Here is a 23,118-nt window from a genome sequence, read left to right as displayed (position 1 = left end):
TATATATATATATATATATATATATATATATATATATATATATAAAATGTATTACTAAAAGTCTATATTACTACTAAAAAAAACAAAAACAATTGCCAAACAACTTGAAAGAACAAAACAAAAATTGCAAAACAAATCAATATAACCCAGTGATAGACAATAAACATTTAAGATAGTGAAAAAAAACTTGACAATGACTTACTACGTACACAGATTAAAAAGAAAAAAGGCCTTGCATAGTACTGAAATAAAATTTCCCCATGATAGAACAGAGCTTCTGCCAAGTTTCTAAGGCTCCCGCCATTTTATGCACATGGTAATTCTGGGTTAGAACATGTGCATCCATGAGGTGGAATGTTTTTGTTTGGATTTACATTATGTTCTAAGGTAGGAAACCAAGGATCATACCACTTACATTTCCTTCCTTGCATTTCCTTTAAACCATGACCCTTTACTTTCATTCCTGTTCAAGAATCTGGCCAATCAACTGAAATTCTACTAAACTTACACATTTCTCTAGCAAACATACAGTTATGGCTATATACACATTTAAGAAAGCATTTGGAATCACTGTATAGAATATGAAATTACAAGAACACAAACTGAAATAAGATGGAGACACAAAAAGCCAATAAAAATTGAAGTGTAAATGAAGTTTTACAAAAGAAACGTACATCAGCAGCCATGCTGTTTAATAAAGAAAAAAAATTATATAAAAGAGAAAATGTACACTGTGAACTAAAATGTTATGAGTAACAGTTTATCAAGCAGCTGCTTTCTTAGAGGGAATCATAAAATATTAATAAAGATGCAAATTGAATAATACAATAAAAGGAGTCTGCAGTATATATCCTCATGACCTTTAAAACAATCATTCTTTGAGCAATGGATAAACTTTAAAGTTTCAGCTGGTTCTTTTAAAAAAGATGCCCACCGCAGCACTTGCAGTATAGCCATTTCTCCTGTAGATTAAGCACATGATTATTTTAATGTTTTAGATTCAGTTAAAAGGCTTGTAACACACATGTAGGACTTGAATTTCCGGTTTTAATTTTTTGTTGCGTTCAGGTACCCCCCCCCCCCTTGGCCAAACTGGTCATTTTCAGTTATTAAAGTGAACACTCAAACACATAAATTTCCAGTTTCTATAATAAACTGCATGTACGTTTCACTATTACATATACAAACGTTTACTCACTTTGTTGAGTCAATGTAGAACTCTGGATGCATTTTGAATTGGAAAATTGATAAGTATTTTGTTTTACATCCCTATACCGCCCGCATATCTGCACACTAATATTGGGGTTCAACTGTGGTGAGGAAATAACTCTCATATCAATAAAAAACTTTATACAAACAATTACAAGGCAAACACTACTGCAAAGCAAGCTTAAAATTAACAGGAGAGTTTAACCAATTGACTTTAGCCTTTAGTACTATTTATTTATTATAATCATTTTATTAATCGTAATATGTTATTAATGTTTTATATTTTACACTAATTATTAATTTTGGAAATATAAATGTTAACCTAACAAATAATTACTGGTCTGAATGCACTGGTTCTAAACAATAACAAAAATAATCTTAGGAGTTTTTGGGGTTATCTTTCAGCTACGAGTTGTTTCTCAGCCCACCCCAGCATGTCATTAATGCAATCAGAATGTAATGTATCAATCCCTGGTAACTCCTACTGTCTTTCTTGTTCACATTGTTCTTTTCCACTTTGCATTTGTAAAAAAAACATTAAGTCACTTCAATGAGTGTATTCTATTACATAGGTCCACAAATTTGCAGACTGGTCAGTTACAATGTCTGAAAGACATTTTCTTTATGTAGAAAGAGTAGGGGATGATTGACATTATTAAAAATATTGCCGAAACCCAAGTTTATCAGTTTAAAAAGATAAAAACAGAATCTTTTAAATAGGTCTTTGGGGGTGTTTGTTCGGTTAAAATCAGTTAAAACAGAAAACGTCAAGCCCTACATACAACAGACAAAAGCAGCATTTAATACAAATCAATATTTAGTACATATATTTGTTTATTAACTGTGTAGCAATTATTGTAACTAATAGAGATTAGACACATTGTTCGAAAAAAGTTACTGAATACAACGATTATTTTGTGTCTGGTTGTACAGACCCCAACAACTCATCTTTGTTAGTAAAAATGACCTTTTTAAAAATGTGATCAGGTTAGTTTATTACAATGTTTAGTTTTTTCTGTATATATTTAAAATTTCTTGAAGGTTTAACAGGATTGTTCAGGACATACAATTGTAACACAGGTTGTGCTGAAAAGCTTCGTCACAAAGTATGCAGTTTACTTTTTGAGAAATGTGAATTTGTTTGAAGGCAGCCCTGCAAACATGATAATCCTCTATTAGGCTCCATCTGTATAGGGTTCTGGAATTCAGTTAGTAACCTGCAGCAACTGCACACAGTAGTCAGGGCTGAATGAGTAAACCAGACTAAAGAAAACCATCAAACACCCAAAAAATGTTACTTTTCATCTCATTACCACTCATAAAATACCAACTTTATGCCCTTAACCTTTCATCAGCGGAAATAGGGTGCAAATGCACCCCCAGTGTGGTTAAAATTAACACCCTTTGAAGTCCCCAGGATCATCTTTCTTGTGATGAAACGTTAGATCTATTACCTTTATTTTGATACCAAGCACATCCCATTGTGAGGATTACTACAAAAAAAACAACAACAAAAAAAATGTATCGCATACCCCAATCGCACAGCTCCAGCTTACAAGAGAGCTGGGAGAGATGGAGAAAATGTGCATTGTTTCTAATTATTGATTTAGCCCTACATATTTTGGTCCTATGTCAATTTACAATTTCAAACCGATACAAATATGAACCTGTGTGTATTATACATTAGTTTCCAGCACATGCATTCTTTACAGTATTCTACATATTACCTCAACAGTACAGTATTAACCCTTTGCGGTCCTATGTCAGACCTGGTCCAACATTGCAATTTTCCCCTTTCCGGTCCAATGTCGGACCCTGACCGACATCAATCAAAAAGACGCAAAAAACAGGTCTCTAATGGGTTTTTTTCTCCGGAAAAAGCCGAGAAAACCATTCAATGGCCGAGTGAGATTGATAGGAGCTGAGAGAAGCCGAAAAAAAAGGGGCGTATCTCATGAACACAGATAGCCCTGGCATCACATAGATAACACGGACATAAACAAGATAGCTGCTTCTGCATCCAGCGCTCAAAGAATCAGACATTTGCAGAGCTTTTTATAGATAGTAATAAAATAAATGACTTGGATCACATTATTGAGGAGTCTGGTGATAAAACTAGTGATCAGGAGATGATTTATCTTTATGCACTACTATCAAGAGGTATGTGAAAAAAACAGCGAACGAGGGGTGGGGCGGTGCTGGAGATGCAGTACTGAGTGTCCTGTTGATATGCAGTGCCTTTTAAACCTGTTTTACTGTGATAAAAAAAACTTTTAAAACCGCGCGTGTGAAAATAAATTGGACCTGACGCGCCTGAGACGTGCTGAATAAATGGACCACAAATGGGTTAAATGATTTAATGATTTAAAATGATTACTTGTCCTTCATGAGTTGCAAAAAAACATTTCATATAGGCTACCAATATTGCACAGCTCCTGTTGCCTTGCATAATCTATGGGGGAAGCAACTGAGTAAATGTGCCCCCCATATACCGAACTTTTAATAACAGCATGTGGCGGAGTGTCCCGCCCCTATATATTTATTTATTATTATTTATATTATTGTTTGCGGCGCGGTTATCAGCGCCGCGTCTTTCTTATTGTTTTTATATTTAAAAACCTTGTGAGAATAAGTAGCTGATCAGCCATGCATCCTCACAAGGTTTTTAAATATAAAAACAGTAAGAAAGACGCGGCGCTGTTATCCGCGCTGCAAACAATAATATAAATAAAAAATAAATATATAGGGGCGGGACACTCCGCCACACAGCACTACTTGGATTGGCATTTTTGTAGGCGTAATTCTACTACATATTTATGCACAGGTTTGGTTATATACTAGATTTTGTACACGTTGAGTATCTAGGTACAACCATGTATTGTAGTTAATATTCATGTTTGTGAAATTTGAAAGACTTCTACTGTGGACAGCAGTTTTGTTTATTAATTTTGTATATCGTTAAACACATTTATGTATATTTAATGTGTGGTGCAGTCGCTCCCCATTCCGTCTGGGGTTTTTTGTAGATGATGAAAGGTTAAAAGCATCCCTGTAAGCATTAACAGTTGAGCAAGTTATTTTTTCTGATTAAAATTAATTCTACCAGCAGCTTAAAAATACATACCTTGGGAAAGATGCCCTTGTGTGGAGGAAATTATAACAGGGTCAGCAGTGTCTGCACACCACAGTCGACAAAATTCTAGAAACAGAGCATCATGTTACAGGCATTAAACAATTATAATAGTATCAACCATGTTAGGCTGTAGTTCTCTTCCCTTAATTATAATATGTGCTAAACAGTCCTACATTCCAAATGTGTCACTACAACAAAAACACAAATTGTACAGCTACAGCCAAAAGTTTTGCATTACCCTATAAAATGATTTTCCGCTGAGCTTCTGCAAATCAACAGGTAACTTACACAAGAATACAAACAAAATCAAATGTAAACAATTAAACAGATTTATTTAGATTGTCAGTCAAGTTATATATCATTGGATAAAATAAATCTTCAATGAACTTTGTCTCTTTTCCCTATAGCATCTTGCTTGTGTTTCAAAAGGGGGGGGGGGGGGGGGTCATTAACATGTTGATGACTGCATCACTGAAAACAAGCAAGCAGCAGAGTATTCATTTGACAGGAAGAGTGCAAGAATGTTCCCCACACACCTACAGCTCTTTTTTTGTACCATAACATTGAAAGAGGATCACAGAACACAGTAGAAGCCCGGAATTACGAGCACCTCGGGACTGGAGGTTGTTCGTAACTCTGAAAGCGAGTTTTCAATGGTTTTAATAAAATGTCTACACCTGCTATCTACACCCTAAATCTGTTGCATACAAGGATACAGCACAGTAATGCAATCCTCATTGTTATAGATCTAAAGTTTTTAAAAACAGTACTTTAAATGGAAAAGGGCTACATTTAAAGTTACCATTGAAATCGTAACTGTTGTAAAAACACAGATTTAAAAACGTCCAGGAAAACCTGGGTTAACGTTGTGCTTGTTTTTAAACAAAATGCATTCCTGCGCTTTGCTTAAAACTAAATGTTCCTAGTAAAACTGTCAGTACTTGCTTTCAAATCTGCCTCACGACTGTCTAGATATATTTGTTGGTACAGTAATTTTGCCTTTTCCATGACCTGCATGCCACTTATAGCAGCGCCTATATGCTTGTACTATTGCATACTTCTGGTTCAAAGTAGGGTGTTTGGTAGACCGGTCAGTTGGCAAGTTTGGTGTTTATAACTCTGGGGTTCTACTGTACATCTGAAGCCAAAAATGGCATGACAGCAACATGGAAGCCATATTAGGTCAAAGGTCAAATTTAGGGGTTAAAGGCTGTTCTAACTGAATACCACTTAATTCTATCATAGAAGCACCATCAGCGCTAATGCAGCTCACAGGTGTGAAATAATGATGGGACCTAACTGCTCAAACTAAATTACCACCACAATATATACTATTCCCCCAAAAACTATCACCACTAATAAGCCAATTCCAGCGCCAGGGCTTGAATTTCATTGTGTGCTGGGGGATTTCATTTCCCACTTATGCTCCAGCCAACAGGAGGGGGGGGGGTGTGACAGAAAAGGAACTTTTTTTTTTTTTTTTTTTTTTTTTTTTAAATTTAGTCATTATTATTATTTTCTCCCAATTTGGAATCGGCAATTATTTTATTATGCTCAGCTCACCACTACCACCCCTGCGCTGACTCGGGAGTGCGAAGACGAACCCACGCTGTCCTCCAAAGCGTGTGCCGTCAGCCGACAGCTTTTTTTTTCAGACTGCAGACTCACCATGCAGCCACCCAAGAGCTACAGCGTAGGAGGACAACGCAGCTCTGGGCAACTTACAGGCAAGCCCGCAGGCGCCCGGCTAGACTACAGGGGTCGCTGGTGCGCAGTGAGCCGAGGACCCCCTGTCCAACCTACCCCCCCCCCCCCCCCCCCCCCCCCCCCGTGCGACGCTTGGCCAATTGAGCGCCGCCCCCTGGGAGCTCCCGTCCTCGGTCAGCAAAGGAATAGCCTGGACTCGAAATCGCGACGTCCAGACTATAGGGCGCATCCGGCACTCTACGCAAGTGCTTTTACTGGATGCGCCACTCGGGAGCCCCCCTGAAAAGGCACTTTTGCATATAAAAAACTTTTTTTTTTTTTTTTTTTCCTGCATCGTCATTCAGTGTTGTTGCTTCAGGTAAGTAATTTGTATTGCATATCAAGTATTAATGCGAATGACACAACTGCTCAACAAAACCTCTGTTTTGCTGTTTTGACTTTCACTTCACTGGCATTGCTTGTGTTTTATTATCACATTCTGCATCATTTTTCAATTAATGGTGGCTCCTTAAAATACGGTCGTCCCCCCCCACAAATACAGTTTACTTTGCTCCTAGCAATAGACAGTCTTGACAGCATCTACAGAAACAAACAATACTTAAAGATGGCTACCAAAACTCGCATATCACAGTACAAAATTAGTCTAGCGTCAATTGATCTATCCAGCAATATGTGTTTAAATTAGGCATTCTAAATTTGTCAGAAAACAGAGGGAGCAGGAGGAATACAGTATCTCTACTGGATTTTCCCGTCCTGAAAGTTGCAGATATGCCAGAGCAATTTGGAAAATGCGTAATTCCAGCCATCGCGTGCTGAAATTCAAGCCCTGCACACCATACTGTATTTCTTACCTGGTTTACCAATCTCGTCCTATGATCTCCTGCAGGCCACTGTGGGGCAGCATACTATATAAAAATTGGAGAAAAAATATTAATCTTTTATACAACAATAACCATTTCTCAGTTATTGTATTTAAAGACAATGAAACCGGAAGAAAATCTAAATACTGTGGCATAATTAAGAAAGATAATCAAAATAAATCTAAAACAGTAAAAATAAACCAGGTTAAAGTAAATTATAAAATGCAAAATAGAGTGTTAAACATGAATAGGACAGAGAATTCAAAACAGAAAGATAGGAGACCCAAAAATAGACATGGTACCAAATACACAAAAAATAAGACAGAAGACATAGTAATCAATTTATCAAGTAGAACTTTAACCACATCCCAAAAAGCGGTACTGAGTAAAGGACTTAAGTTTATACCGACTAAAAGATACATCGATAAAGATACACTGGCCACTGAATTAAAGGAGTGGGAGAGACGCATGAGATTAGCAGAATATTTTTTCAATGAAAATATCTCGGATTCAGAGGGTAATTATGAGCATGGGATTAAGGTTAATAGTACAAGCACAAGGACTCCTCCGGATGGAAGAGATAAATGGTTAGATATGTATATTGAAGTAGTTAAACAAGAAATAATAGTAGGACTAAAGAAAAGATGTAAACTTAATTTAACCAATATTGAAGAACAAGCTATGACTGAGTTGTTAAATGATGATGATATAATGATAAGACCAGCAGATAAAGGCTCAGGAGTAGTGATAATGAACACAGATGACTATATGAAATCTGTAGAATGTGAATTAAATAATACATATACATATGAAGAAGTTAAAAGCAATAAGATCAATAAATCGGTAAAAGAGGTTAAGGAAATTGCGGAGAGACTATACAATAAAGGAATTATATCAAAAGAATAAAAAAAATACATGCAGCCACATAATGCAAGAACAGGCCTAGCAAGAGGAAATCCTAAAATGCACAAAGAAAATCACCCTATGCGAATGATAGTCAGTACAATTGATAATCCAACACACGTAATAGCTGAAATAGCAGAAAAACAACTTAGGTCGCACGTTGAGAAATTACCAAGCTATGTTAAGGATACAACACAATTTTTAAAAAGACTTGAATCAATAAAACACAACCTTCCAGAGAATACAATTTTATTTTGCATGGATGTAAAATCCTTGTACCCAAGTGTCCCTCGTAAAGAAACTTTAGAAGCTTGTCAAAAAGCACTAGATAATAGACTAGATCAATCAATACCTACAGCAGAGGTACTGAACATGATCAACATAGTTTTAGAAAACAGTTATTTTACATTTGTTGATAAGAATTACAAACAAAACGATGGTACAGCAATAGGATCTAAATTAGGAATGCATTTTGCCAGTACATACATGGGGAAATGGGAAGAACAATTACTTAGAAAATCGGAAAGAGAACCTTTAGAATACATTCAGTTTGTAGATGATATTTTTGGGGTTTGGACACATGGAGAAGAATCTCTTTTCCAGTTTCATAAAATGGCAAATGAAATACACAGTAATATTAAGGTGGCCCTTCGATGGACAAGGAAAGAAATAGAATTTTTAGATACCATGGTAAAACTTGAAGAAGGTTCAATTGAGACTGACCTCTTCTGTAAACCTACTGACATGCACCAGTATTTACACATGTCCTCTGCACATCCGATACACACTAAAAGGGCAATCCCAAAGGGTCTGGGAATAAGAATACGAAGAATATGCTCAAAAGAAAGTGACTATGTAAAACAAAGAAATGTATTAAAAACAAATCTTAAAAAAAGAGGATACAAAGAAAGAATTATAGAAACGGAGTTAAGAAAAGTGGATAAACTAAAAAGAGATCTACTAGATTATAAAAATAGATAAAAAGGTCAAGAGAGTCCCATTAATAATGACTTACTCTAAACTTTTGCCCAATATTTCTAAAATAGTTTGGAAACACTTGCGGATTCTACATAATTCAGAAAAATTTAAAAAAGTATTTCTTAAGGCCCCAGTTGTAGCATTCAAAAGAGAAGCTAATTTAGGTGATATTTTAGTTCACAGTAAACATAAAAGAATAATTGACAAAATAGGTTCTACGAACATGTGCACTAGTAGATGTAAAGTGTGTAAATACATAGACAAAAGTAAAAATATAATTAAACATAACACCACATATCCACTAAAAATTAATACCTACTGTAAAAATAGCAATGTTGTTTATGGAATAGCCTGTGAAAAATGTGATGAAATCAAATATGTTGGAGAGACTGGAACTACTTTATATAAAAGAATTCAGAACCACCTTTCATTAATTAGAAATAAAAAAATGAATGAACCAATAGTACAGCACTTCACCAGTCAGGGACATGACATAAATGATGTCAAGTTTGTAGTATTAGAACAGCTCAAATTAGACAATGCGACATATAGAAGAATAAAAGAAAGTAAATGGATAAATAGACTGAACACTATTATGCCAGCGAGACTCAACAGAAAAGAATGAACTAATTAACTTCAATAAATATATAACATTTAAATAAATAAACAAAATTCATTCAAAAGTTGTGCATGCTGATGCGCTGGGGAGGCCAAATCTAGACTGATCCTCAGAGCCAGCATTGCATGATATAATAAAAATATAAGTTTATATAAAGTAGTGTTAATTAGAATTAATACAGATTCAAAGATAGAAGTAAAAATGATGTCACAATATATAGAACACCATTACATCATGTAAGAATAAATCATGGATTTGAATGTAAACAATAACAAGTAGTTGTCATGCCGTCAAAAACCTATAAATACCTCCAATGTTTTGATTCAAACACAGGCTCCCTTGAGAAAGATATGTACAACATATCGAAACGTTGAGCAGCTGGCTCTTTGAGCTAAAATATATATATATATATATAAATATAAAATAACTACATCCACCTATCTATCTTCGGGCTGTCAAGCGATTAAAATTAAATCACCATTAAATTTGATGTTCACTGTCTCGGTTTTAATCACATATTAAATTGTTACAATTACTACATCCATCTAAATTTAAATGTGTTCTATTACCGATGCCATTATCCTTACCTGTAAATAAAATTGTTTAAAATGCATCCATTTATTTAACCAGGAAACTTACCCATTGAGACTGTCATCAAAATTTACTAGGGGCAATAACTTAGAAATTACAAACACAACCAACACAATAAAACGTGTGGTTCTAGCTGGATCAGCAGCATGGAGATCAGAAAACAGAATAAATATCTATTTTTAAATGTGATCGTGGACTGAAATAAATTTGTTTAATAAAATTATAAATATGTAGCTACAGTAAGCACTTCTAGGAAATGAACTGTTCATTGTGAAGAGAACATAAAAAAAACTTGTATCCAAAAACTACAAACTAACAAGAAATAATTTTTTCAGCCTGATTAATGTAATCACGCCACTTGATTTATACTGTTAAAGCGCCAACAAGTGAATACAAAACTCATTTAATCTAAACCCTTTGAAAGCCATTAGTAACCCAAGTCAGCCTTTAGAAATCACTTTGCGACCTAGTTCTTATTTTGCCCCTTTTGAAAGTCAAGCTGTAAGTGTGATACTGGAACTCATTTTAACAGTAGACAACTAAGCATCCTTCTGTCCAATGAGCCGTCAGAACTTTAAAATTTTGCTCCATTACACGGTTCAGTGACTAACTTTCTATTTAAACAATAACTGCACTGAGATACTAAATTCAATGTTGCCACGGCAACACTGAAAGGGTCAAGACAGGACACAGCAATAAGTAGAGAGAGAGAGAGAAAGAAAGAAAGAGAGAGACAGAGAGAGAGAGAGATCATCATTGGCCCACTTCAAAATTCAACCCATCGTCAATCTCAGATTTCTAAAGCATAATGCCCCTCTGCTACTGCTTGATGACAGGGGGTTTGGTTAGAAATCAAGAATTGTAAGTTATTGTATGCTAATAAACAAAAAATATGAAAAGACTACATTACCTGATATGCATAAGCATTCTGAGAATAGCCCATAGGCATCTCTGGCATTACAACTGCTGGGAAACCTGGGTAAGTGTATGGCTTAAGAAAAATAAAAAAATAATAATAAGTTCAGATAAAGTAGACTCTGTAAATACTTAAATCAGAATCAATATACCTACATGCAGTGGCTGTTGAGTAAAATCACAATGGCCTAGTATTTAAAAATCTAAACAAAATGTCCAGTTTATGATTATTTCTTTTTTTACGTTTAAAACAGCTTATGCAAAACACCTCACACAAGCTCAAATGCCCGAAATCTTTAGTTTTATATCCTATTCCTTAAAATGACCATAAAAAAGTACCCAATGATGTAAATTCACCATTTACTATATTAGGCTATTAACAATTTAAATGTAGTGTTTATCTGAAAACCAGATGAGTTATTGGATGTTTTATTTACAGCTACTTTACTTTGTCTATGCAAGGTGAACATTTCACAGCATTTTTCTATGCAAAGTCAAGAACATTTCGTACATTTAAGCCCATAGTGCCACCTGCTGACAACACAGATCTACTAAAATACCTGCCAAGAGCTTAGGTTAGTATCCTTTGTGTTCAAATGTTACTGTTTTTATAGCTTTTTAAATATAAATTCACAAAAACTATTCTAAATGTAGTCTAATCCACTTAATTTAATCACCCATTTTTCATGAATACTTCTACACCAAAACACAGTATACACTTAAGCGGGTAGGCAATCTGCAATCCCAATTCTTATGATAAAATACTGTTATGGTAACAAAATGCACAATGCTACAGAATTTTCCATTTCTTTAAGGCAGGGCTCTAGAAAAACAATTTTGCCTTTGGTGCCAACAGCTCCTTGGCCAACAAAAAAACGGGGTCGCCAAATCCAATTGTTCAGTGCCACTTTAGGAGCAAGTTGGTTGCTATCATATTCAACTGTACAGTTACAGCCACATTGACAGTATGCAAAAACTTACATGGACTTTTTTTCATTATTGGTGGTCCAAGTGTCATCGTTCTTAAAATGGCCAGTTTGAGAAATACTGTTTTCCCTGCAGCAACTGACCTTGCTTTTTCATTAGGGTAACATCTTAATTACCATGCCTGTCTCTTGGCTTGAGAGATCAACTTATCTAACTTGGGAACCTGCTGCACAATTATCATCCTCAAACTCCTGACGGTAAACAATATAACCAAATCTATTATACCTGGGATAGATGCAGTTGAAGATGCTTTCACCAGTCAAATGATGCAACAAATACAAATCCATTCTTGCCGACTCAAACTATTTAGGCACCCTACGATTTGACTGGTGAAAGACATTGGTTTATTGAAGTTCACAAAGAAAGCTTGATGCGATAACCTTTTCACTTCATTATTTACCTTTTGTGCTGTGTTTCAGCCCTTCATTATAATTGTTTATTTTGAGTTTTCAGGGCATTTTGTTAAATGGCGCAGGTTCAACACACAAACTTTACTGTATTTTTATTTGTTTTTTTTCTAAAATTTCTTACCTACAACTATTCATTTTAAGCTAAATTTATACACAACAGTACTTGTACACGTTTGGTAACCACCACAATAATTGCATGAAAGTGGGGTTACAGTATTCTGTTGGTGTTAATACAGCACCTCCAGGCATTTGTATTCACTCAGATTGTTACCGTCTTTTCTATTCATACATATTGACACATTTTTTTAAAGGGAGAAGCAGCATTTTATTTGGGTTACAGCCCTGTGAAGCTTCACTCAATTCGGGCCAAGAATTATTTTACTTAAAGAAAACACAGAACCATCAGTTTATAACGTTATATAAAATGTACAGTAAATGGTAAACAATACAGAGATGCATTTCACAAAATACCCTTTTACTTTAAAAAAATTTAATGGTAATAATTGTTGCTTAAAATGTTGTTAGTCATACACAATGTACCATATTCATACAATATTACACTTAAATGGGGTACATTTAATGATGCAGCACTGGTAATTGTTTTGGATTTTGTAAGTTAATACACTTTTTAAATTACACCAATTTTTAAAAAAAAAATTCATTTAAGTTGCATTGAGTCTTTATTCATTTTGGCTGTGTAGAAAGAGCTTTGAAACATTTCCTTTGAAAATGTACCGAGTAATAAAGTAACAAACCTAGAAAGTCTACAAATGATTTAAATCAGCCTGATACAGGCCCATAAACCTTAATGAGAACAGCTTTTCCATTAGAACAGTGAACACCACACAATTGGCTGTAAACAAAAACGCATGTCATCAACCTGAATACCACCCAGCGGCAGTTTCAGACCACAGACAAACAGGTGCCTAAATTTACCCATATTCTCTAAAGCTTCTGCTAAAGAACATCCTTAGCAGGTTTCATCACAATTGGATTTGTACGGATATTTCCCTGCCAAGCATCCTCAATGGGGGTTAATGAATTACATTATATTGAAATACACTACACTTTGGTATACACATTTAAACAAAGGAACACACTGTTCATATTTGACTAATGCCAATTTAATATACTAAAAAAAGTTTAGATCATTTGGGGTACTACACCTAAAAACACATCCAGCGTTATATTAGGTGAGGCCTTTTTCTAGGTCAGTGTATTTGTTTATGATTTGTTTATGATTTTACATTTATAATATACAGACACAAGTTACCTGAGTCTTCCTGTTAAGCGCTCCACCAGTGTACCACGATGCATGACACTGTACAGGGCAAGATGCACAAGGACACGTGAACTGTTTTTACTTTGAGAAATTACTTAAAATAAATCAGTTTCAACCTCATCTTTAAATAGCTGTTGCGATGTCCTTTTTAACATCATACATGATTGTGTTTTTGGTGCTAACACTTGGTGTGCATTTAAGTGCAGGCATCACTTCAAGGTCCTAGCAATAGAAATAAAAAAGCTATTTTGCATTATTTATAAATAAAATATATAATCAATGTATTACATGGGACAGAATAGGTTAAGGGTACTAAACAGAAGCACCAGAGATCTGTCTAGTGATTGCATTACATTTTCCCCTATTTTTTGTACATAGGCCAATTTTGACAGTACCTTGAGCAAATGTTTTAACCCAAATGTAAAGTATAAACATGAATTTGTACACTAGCAAAAAGAAAAAACAGTCATTGCACTTCCATGTCCCTAAAATGACACAGTACATTGCAATTACCTGGACATATTGGTTTCCTGGGCTCATAACAGGAAAAGGCTGCATTACACTTTCCATCATTTGGTTGCAACACACACAATACACCTGTTGCGAAGGAGCCACCATCCATTGTGAAGGTCCAATATGACTCTGAATGGAACCTACCCAACAAAAACAACATGTTATTGAAAACTTGGTAGGAGTGGGGGAGGGTGGGGACAGTTAGAGCTACTATATGCAGAAACTTACATGGCATTCTTTCTTTCATTATTGCTGGTCCAAGTTTCAACTTTCTGCCTTTAAAACTGATCTGTTGCTAAGAAAAAAAAAGGTGTTAATTTATACTCTAATTAAAGACCAAACACTTGTTTCATATTTGACACACAGCTATATTCTATCATTCTCCCATAAGAGATGGTGAATACTGGTTTCAGATTAGTCAGTTCTGACATATCAAGCTCTACACTGCTACTTTTCACTCTTTAGGCTAGTTTCAGACTCTGATTAGCACTCATCTTGGACTACTCAATGTTAATTTATGTAAGGTTTTCCAAGATTAGAGCTATTCATGGTCTGTGAAAGCAGCCAGGAATGTTTAAACTTCTAGAAATCCACAGAACTTACTTCAACAACGGTTTGAATATCCACATCCTCCTCAAATGAGACAAACCCGTACCTAAGGGAACAAGACATCTGCTTCAGTTACTAAGTTGTGCGAGAGCCATTCTGACTGATTTGGGAATGCAAAGACTGGTTTCTGTAACCAGACAAGCAGTCTTTTCCACAAAACATTGCTTTGAAGTAGATATGAGTGCAGTGTAATATGAAGCTAGAAACAGAAATGCAACAATATGCCATAACAAACATTGTTTGTTGCATGAGCATCACACAACACCAAAGCATCAGACAAAGCTATGTGTTTATAATGTCACTAATCTGGAGATTACCACCACAATGTATTTGTGTTGACAGTTTGATTATTGCTGCTGACTTGCCTCTAGGTAAAGCAATCATCGCAGAGCACTCAATGAAATTAAAAAGAATACCCCATGTTTTAAATTAGTGACCACCGCAGAGGTACCATCCAGGCCTACATTGATCAGGAACCGGACTAGAAACATACCTGAGCCTGTTTAAAACCAATTGCGTTTTAAATGACGTACCATTCCATAGCCTTCATAGAACTAAACACACTATCTTGGCTTGATACTCACCCTTTGCATATACCTCCTCTGTAAGTGATTATTTTAACTTCCTTCACTGCCCCGTATCTTGCAAAGAAATCCCTGATTTCATGTTCATCCACCTAAAAAGGAAATGGATTAGGCCATCATATCAATACATACTAAATGTAAAAGATATACCGTTATTTTCTTTGCATACCTTCATATCAATTCCACCAACAAAAATTGTATTCGGTGTGACTTTTCCTTCTGGCAAAATGTATCCATTTGCCATTTTTGTTGATGGTGAAATTTGAGGTCCCCTTTCCCCAACATTATGATGATGCAATTCTTTGACAGACTGTAAAAAGGAGAAAGAATTAGCAAAATAACTGCTAAAAAAAAAAAAAGTTAAATAATCTTGCAGTTTTTAGGTATAATAATCTGCATATTTCAGCAACCTGCTCCGTTCCAGTAGCGATTGTGTTTTGTTAATGTACATTTGTAATTTTTATTATTTAAAATGATAATTTGTAATACATGAAATAAAACTTGTTCCCCAGCATTTATTTGTGTTTGATTTATGAGACATTTTAGAAAAATTATAGTTAAAGCTCATTGTGTGATTCACAAATTACACAGTGTGTGTATGCGGTACTCCTAGCCAGAAATACATCGCCTAAAGTTAAGCCTCTCATCATGTGACAGAGTTCACACCTTAGGCTTCGTTGTGAGCCTATTGCTCTGTAGCAGCTAGACAGAAAGGGGCGGTATCGTTGGAAAGCTTAGAAGCTCAGCCCCCCCCCCCATGGTGCAGTGTTTTTTTTAGCCATCTGAGAGACTCTCTCTCTCTCTCTATATATATATATATATTAGCTCAAAGAGCCTATAAAGTGACCAAACATGATTATAACTTTTTTTTTTAAACTGTATTCTCATCTCTACCACATAGTATGCCTGATCCTGTTGCAACTTACATAATATGAAAGGCAATTTTGTGGCCTTTCATTTGATATGTTTCATGCATGCAGTACAAACTACGGTATTTAAACATAGATAAATGAAAACCGTGAAAAACAGGCGGAAATAGGGCTGAGTATAAAGAGTTAACAAAAAGAAATGGAGCGCAGTGTGAATGATGATGCAGTAATTATATATATATATATATATATAAAGCATATTTTCCTGTGCCAATACAAATATACTTTGGTTATTACAGTAGCTATTTTTAATATTACCATAATTAAATGTGAAATTAGAACTAGAACGGGAATACTGTCTTGGTTGCTGTAAAGGGCATTGATGTCCAGTAAATGCCCACAGAATGTCCACACAACCATCACTGAAAGTATACCAAGGTATGAATCTGCCATTTAGAGAAGTTACAGTAGTAAAGGATCGAAGTGAATTTCTATATATATATATATATATATATATAAACTGACGGATAATACCCACGTTTTAGAACTGCATCTGCAAAGCGAAGAGCCCGTCTCTGCTGCATGTGCCATCTGTGGTACTACGTTCAGAATACGTAATTTTTAGTATCAATTACGGTACGCCATCATTAACAGGAGTTATGTTTTTTTGTCAAGACACAAGACAAGACTAAAACAGACCTCATATATATATATATAATTGTACATCGATAAAAATCGGTTTAAAGCAGCTCAATCCGACACCGCTCCATTCTCTCAATAGAAAAGCGTCTCCCGAGCTTTCCTCGGCACTTTTTTTTTTTTTTTTGGGGGGGGGGGATGCATTAAACTACTAACAGAAGCGCTGTATAAATCTAATATCCATGGCCCAACTGAACATGCCGAATTTTATTCTCACTCGTTAGCCTGACCTCGAAGGAAGCAGAAGCGCCGTAGTCAATTGTTTTAAATTTAGATTTTTCTTATGTAATAAAATACAAAACGTAAGACTGCGATACTACGATTTTAATTTTATCACCACATTTCTGCACCTGACTTTACTTGGTCTAAAGTGTAATCAGTAAAACAAGGCCCAACACAACAGTGACACATGGGAGATAAAACGTGGTCTAATATATACTGCGTGCCAACAACCAAAAATGCAGTTTTATTTGCTTTAATGTATTCGTGACTAAATTAAATTCAACACAACGATATTCTGTGCAACATGTAAACAGAAAAGCCTTGGTAATTGTTAACCATTCCCGCTTCATTCCAAACCAATCAAGACAAGACAACCAAGGCCGTCTAGTTTGACAACATTGTTACCGACACATATCTTTAACACTAATTATTTTCTTACTTACCATTTTATAAAACTAAATTAAAACTATTAATTAAACTAACAAATGTGTTCCACGCATAAAACTTATTTTTCGTACTGCTGACAAAACTTCAAAATCGACCATTCGACGACCGTTCAAGCTCCCGCAGCTTTGTTCTGCCTTAAGTAAACTTGCACTCAATTTGGAATAACCGACATAATGCATTTTGGGGGGCATTTTTATATTTTTTTATAAATAAAACCAAGTATTTTTAGTATGTTTATTAGGTATTAAGATCAGTTTGAAAATGTAAAGGATACATAGTTAAAACTTAATCAATTCTATGTATCATCAATGATTCCTATAATGTGTTATTATTACATTTATTGGATACTCCCCCGTGTTATGAAAAAATGGACTCGCCTCCTTTTATGTAATACGCTTTTTTTCACTGATTTAGAACAGTGCAGAGCTTTTGAATATTTACAGTTAACTTGACCAACGTTTTTTGCAAAAAAGATCACTTTCCTACTAAATAGCCCCTGAATTACAAATATATCAACTTCGAAATGTCAAATACATTTAAATTAGTACACTGTTAGGTAAATACAAAATGGTATGCAAGGAGCCTCGTGTTAACACGTGTGCTGCACTTGTGAGCACATGTTGGGTGTCACATCATAGGACCAGGCCATAAAGCGGACAGTTCTAAAAAGATAAAGAGTAATTTATTATTTAGTATCGGCTTAGCATACATTTAAGCAGCCGAGGTTAGGTACGTTTTTGAAAAAAAAAAAAAAAAAAAGTACAAAAAATATCTAAAGATTTTCTTTCAATAAGTGGCCACTTTCATTTTTTAAAATTTGGAATCAGCAATTATTTTTTCTTTTTTTTTTTATTTCAGACAGGTTCACCACTGCCACCCCTGCGCTGACTTGGGAGAGACGAAGACAGACACATGTGTCCTCCGAAATGTGTGTTGTCAGCTTCTTTGCGCTCTGCAGGCCTGCCATGCAGCCACCTCAGAGGACCATGCAGCTCTGGGCAGCTTACAGGCAGGCCTGCAGGGGTTGCTGCTATGCAGTGAGGTGAGGACAACCAGGCTGACCTAGGTCCTCCCACCCCCCCAGGTGGTGCTCGACTAATTGTGTGCTGCCCCATGGGGACTTCTGTCCATGGTCAGCTGTGGAATAGGCTGGACTTGAACTGGCGACCTCCAGTCCAGAATGCACCACTCGGGAACCCCCCAACACTTTCATTTTTAATAGTGGCATAATCCACATGTTTTTATACTATTATTTTTTTTGTTTGCCATTTCTTAATGTTACTGTGTTCTCAGGCATTATATACGCATTTTACAGCATAGGCATAGGAACCGTGGGGGCAAAGGGGGGCCAGGCCCCACCAATATTTTGTTTTGGGGGACCAGATTATCTTTTGCCCCCCCCCCCCCCCCCCCCAAATAATCACAGGAAACGAAATCCGTTGGGCGCCACAGAAATTGGTATCACAATTTTTATATTTTTTAACATTTTGTTAGTCCCAGGGAAATAACGGTAATTTGTTGATGCATGACAACCAATGAGAGCGGTGTAACGAGACTGGAAATCACAACACACCTTTCTTTCACTTGCAAGAAAGTCTTCTTGAAAAAGGTTGCCTGGCAACAGTTCAATGAAGAGCTAAGGTATGTATTTTACTATTTTTCTTAAGAGGAGAATATTTAAACTTACTAATGCACATTAGCCTACATGTAAGCCCCTTACAGATGCACAGTAAATAGCTCTGAAGATGTTTAATTTTAAATGACCGTAATATAATATATATTTTTCTTTTTGGGTGATATTTCAGAAGACGTTATGAGTCTAATTTATTAATCAAGTTAGTCACTGCAGATAAGATACAGTGTCACAAAAGCAGTTCTGAGTACAAACTGTCCCCGCAGATTTCCTTAGTTTTTTGTTTTTTTCTACTTGGCACTGTGCTGGTAGCTGGTAGCTGGAACTGTAGATGGCACTGCACTAGCCTGCCGTTTGGGACTTTGTGGGGTTTCAGTTGGTCCGCTTTGTGTAAATATCAGTGAGCACTCTAGCACTCGGTGGGTAGTTGGTTGCTGTCTGGTGTGTTACTGTGCTGTTGTTGCTGTTCGTGGGGCCAAACCCGCTGCACTTTTAAATAAAAGAGCATGTTGCTGGTGTCCTCTTGTAATCCCCTAATTCGCTACAGTATGTTTCACAACCGACTTCAGTCATAGCGCCTTCTTTCACCTCAGTTTTATTCCATTCCATTCAGTTTGATGCTGATTCCTTGATTTCTTACATGATTTACTGTCATCTTTATAAGAAATTGCAACACTATAAGAGAAGAAAATTCAGGCATATATGAGTTAGTATTGTGGTTCATTATGTTAAAAGAGTTTAGCTAAGTGCATTGTTTTGATATGTTTGATTGGTCGCAGCAGTATTGGTGAAAATAGACTGAATGGCCTTGCCCTGCTATATGTCCACAAAGACAAGGAGGTGTCCCAGGAGGAAGTATTACAACGCTCACAGAGCAAAATAAACGTTTAACAAAAACACATCTCGCACACTGACACCGAACAAAAAGGCACGATGGCCAAAACAAAAAGACAGATACACAAGCACTTCTACAAAACAAGTATCGTGCTGGTCCTACTTTAACTTTTTACTTTCAGTTTCATTCTCGTTCTCATTCTTGTTTCTCTGTCTCATTCTCTTCACCTTATTTTATGCCTCTGGACAACTCCACCCCGTTCAGCCAAAGCTGCAGTTTTTTATACATGTGACCATCTCCAGATTAGTAATAAATGAATCAACCTGGAGATGGTCACATTCTGCATGCGTTTTTGATATCTGTGTGGTCGAAAGCCAGTCTGTTAATTAATTCGCTGCTGACCATGCATTCTCATGACATGTCTGGCAGAGACGAGCTGTTACCATCGCCTCTGCCAGACCACATCCAAACCAAACAATAATACATTGAATCACTGTTCTTAAATAATCCCAAACAATACAATGAAATCATACACTACATCAAGACAAATCACCACAACACAACCCCCTCAATCCATTTCTCACAAGCAAGGCTTTTCTGCCCTGCCACAGACTTATTGCTTGCAGTTCGCATTAATAGTCTACGGGCATTATAAGATTTTTAAAGTAAAAATCTATTCTTAGCTACGCCCCTGTTTAGTAGGTACTTGTATGGTAATATTCAAGTAAACCCAACTAACGTCAGAAAACAAATGACCACAATTGTTTTAACAAAATGTTTAACAATATTTTCAACGCTAACATGTATTTTCTGTTTAAACTTTCCACTTATTCATTTTTCATACTACTTACTGCAATATCTTATCAACTGACAAAATAATTGTTAGTTATATAGAGAACATTAAGAAAACAACAAACAAGTAAACTGTCCCATCTCTTTGGAATCCTGGTTTGATTGTTGCCTCTTGCTTTCTCTTTCAATATTACACCAAAAAATGTAGTACTGCTAGCGGTTTATTTAAAATACATATGTATATATATATATTTTTAATCAAAGCCTCCACTAGTGTGTTCTACTATTATAACAACCTTGACTTGCATAAAGAAGGAAAATCATTGAGTGAAATAGCTCACATCAGTTGATTTTCAAGGTGTGGTATCCGAAGCATAATCAACATGTACAGAGAAACGTCATATGTAACCCAGGACTGAAAGACCCAAAAAGCTGTCTAACAAGGATGCACAATACTTGAAGATATAAAGAAGACGAGCGTTGAATTGACAACAGGACTGGCAGAAGGCACTGGTGTCGTTGTCCATCCATCAACAGTCCAAAGCACTTTTGACCATTTCCATTGTCCAGTTTCTGTGCTCTTGTGCATATTTTAGCCTTTAGTCGTGTTCCCTTTTCTTAACAGAGGTATTCTTACTGCAACACATCCTTTAAATCCTGATTTCAAGAGTGACCTTCGTACTGTTGATTTGATGGACAGCGACACATGTGCCTTCTGCCAGTTCTGTTGTCAAATCAACGCTAACTAGACCCTTAATTGAACTGATAATTTGCTTAATTAGACCTTTTTACTTGTTTTCAACTCTTTAACACTTGCAGAGTTCAAGTTACTTATAAAATGGTATAGCTAACTTGAAATCTGCAACTGTTTAAGAGCTGAAAACAGTAAAAGGGTCTAATTAAGCAAATTATCAGTTCAAGTAAGGGCTTAATTAAGTAATTGAGAACTCAGTTGGAATGAAAACCAGTAGACACAGTTGGTCCCCAGGACCAGGATTGGGAAACCCTATTCTAGATGAAGACATTTCTGAGTAAACATAAACTCCTAGATCTTTTTCATAGATTCCTTCTTAAATTTCAGTATTTCCTATATGGTATTTATAATGCACATTTTTATTGCCTGTGTGCTGTACCTTATACTTTTCTCTATTAAATGTCATTTCCCATGTGTCTGCCCAGTTCTGAATGCTGTCTAGATCATTTTGAATGACCTTTGCTGTTGCAACAGTGTTTGCCACGCCTCCTATTTTTGTGTCGTCTGCAAATTTAAAAAGTTTGCTTATCTAAATTATTCACCAATTGTGAGCATCAGTTATAAATTCAGTATTTCTGGCAGATAAATAAAGAGGGGAGAACAACTAAGGTGGGACATTTGCTGACAGTTTTACCACATTTACCCTGAGAAAAATGGTGACTGCAAAGACTGCTTCTGATTGGAATAGTGCCCATCAGTGCTTGTTATTTTGTATGTATTTAGGGATAACAATATATTTAGTGAACAAGTGGTCTAATAAATGCCCCCAGCCCCTCAGTCTTTTGTCATTTCTAGAAAATAGATACATTTTGGTACCTTTATTTCAAGATGAGATGAATATCTATTCAGGGATATCAAGAAGTAAGCAAGGGGTAAAACGGGCAAACAGTTCTTTATTCACTCCGATATTTCAATACTGTGTGTGTGTGTGTGTGTGTGTGTGTGTGTGTGTGTGTGTGGTGGTGGTGGTGGTGGGGGGGGGGGGGGGGTAGGGGGTGTTGTTGCGTGCTTTTGTGACTTTGTTGCCAGAGCATGAGGTGCCTAAACTGAACAGGATTTCTTTTAGAATAGGTCCACATGTACTGTGCTCTTACTCAGATATCTTAAAATCCTCAGCTTTTACCTCTGATGTATGTTTTAGACACAAACGTGTTGCCTATGTCTATATAATCTCATATCAATGACCATCTAATCCTTTATAAAGCTGGCAGTACTTACATGGACCAAATGATATCGTCTTTCCCAATCAATACCAATGCTTCATCTATATAGTACACTACAAGCTCTTTTCACAAATCATTTACCACAGCTGGACATGAAATTAAAGTGAGCATTTCAGAAGGTTAAAAAAAAAGAAATAGTTTTGAAGGTTAAACAAATTATATAATCGATTAAATTAAGTTATTTTTGTACACATCTCCAGTCAATGTAGGCCTGGCTTAGCCTCAAACATTGAAGCAAACTAGGATTGGCACCATTTCTGTCAGGAAAACAAGCTCAAGAATGTGCAAGTCAAGTCCTATATTATAGTCTGATTATGAGGGAACACTGACACAGGTAGAAGTGT

At 35.9% G+C, this 23,118-nt stretch overlaps 1 protein-coding gene across 1 annotated transcript; it reads right to left on the bottom strand.

Moving 5' to 3' along the window:
• Window positions 1-66: 66 nt before the first annotated feature.
• Window positions 67-17,690, bottom strand: LOC117435412 (deleted in azoospermia-like). The gene is made up of 11 exons (XM_059010832.1): window positions 17,534-17,690; window positions 15,470-15,610; window positions 15,301-15,392; window positions 14,711-14,762; window positions 14,336-14,402; window positions 14,108-14,247; window positions 13,586-13,633; window positions 10,911-10,991; window positions 6,901-6,954; window positions 4,334-4,408; window positions 67-962 (listed from the first exon to the last, which is right to left on the bottom strand). The coding sequence occupies exons 1-10, from the start codon at window positions 17,534-17,536 to the stop codon at window positions 4,364-4,366; spliced, it is 723 nt and encodes a 240-aa protein (XP_058866815.1). The 5' UTR covers window positions 17,537-17,690; the 3' UTR covers window positions 67-962; window positions 4,334-4,363.
• Between the last annotated feature and the right edge of the window lie 5,428 nt (window positions 17,691-23,118).

The sequence above is a fragment of the Acipenser ruthenus genome, chromosome 3 (assembly GCF_902713425.1).
Source record: "Acipenser ruthenus chromosome 3, fAciRut3.2 maternal haplotype, whole genome shotgun sequence".
NCBI lineage: Eukaryota > Metazoa > Chordata > Actinopteri > Acipenseriformes > Acipenseridae > Acipenser > Acipenser ruthenus.
Note: the sequence above shows the minus strand (reverse complement) of the source record. Positions and strands in the feature narration are given on the sequence as shown.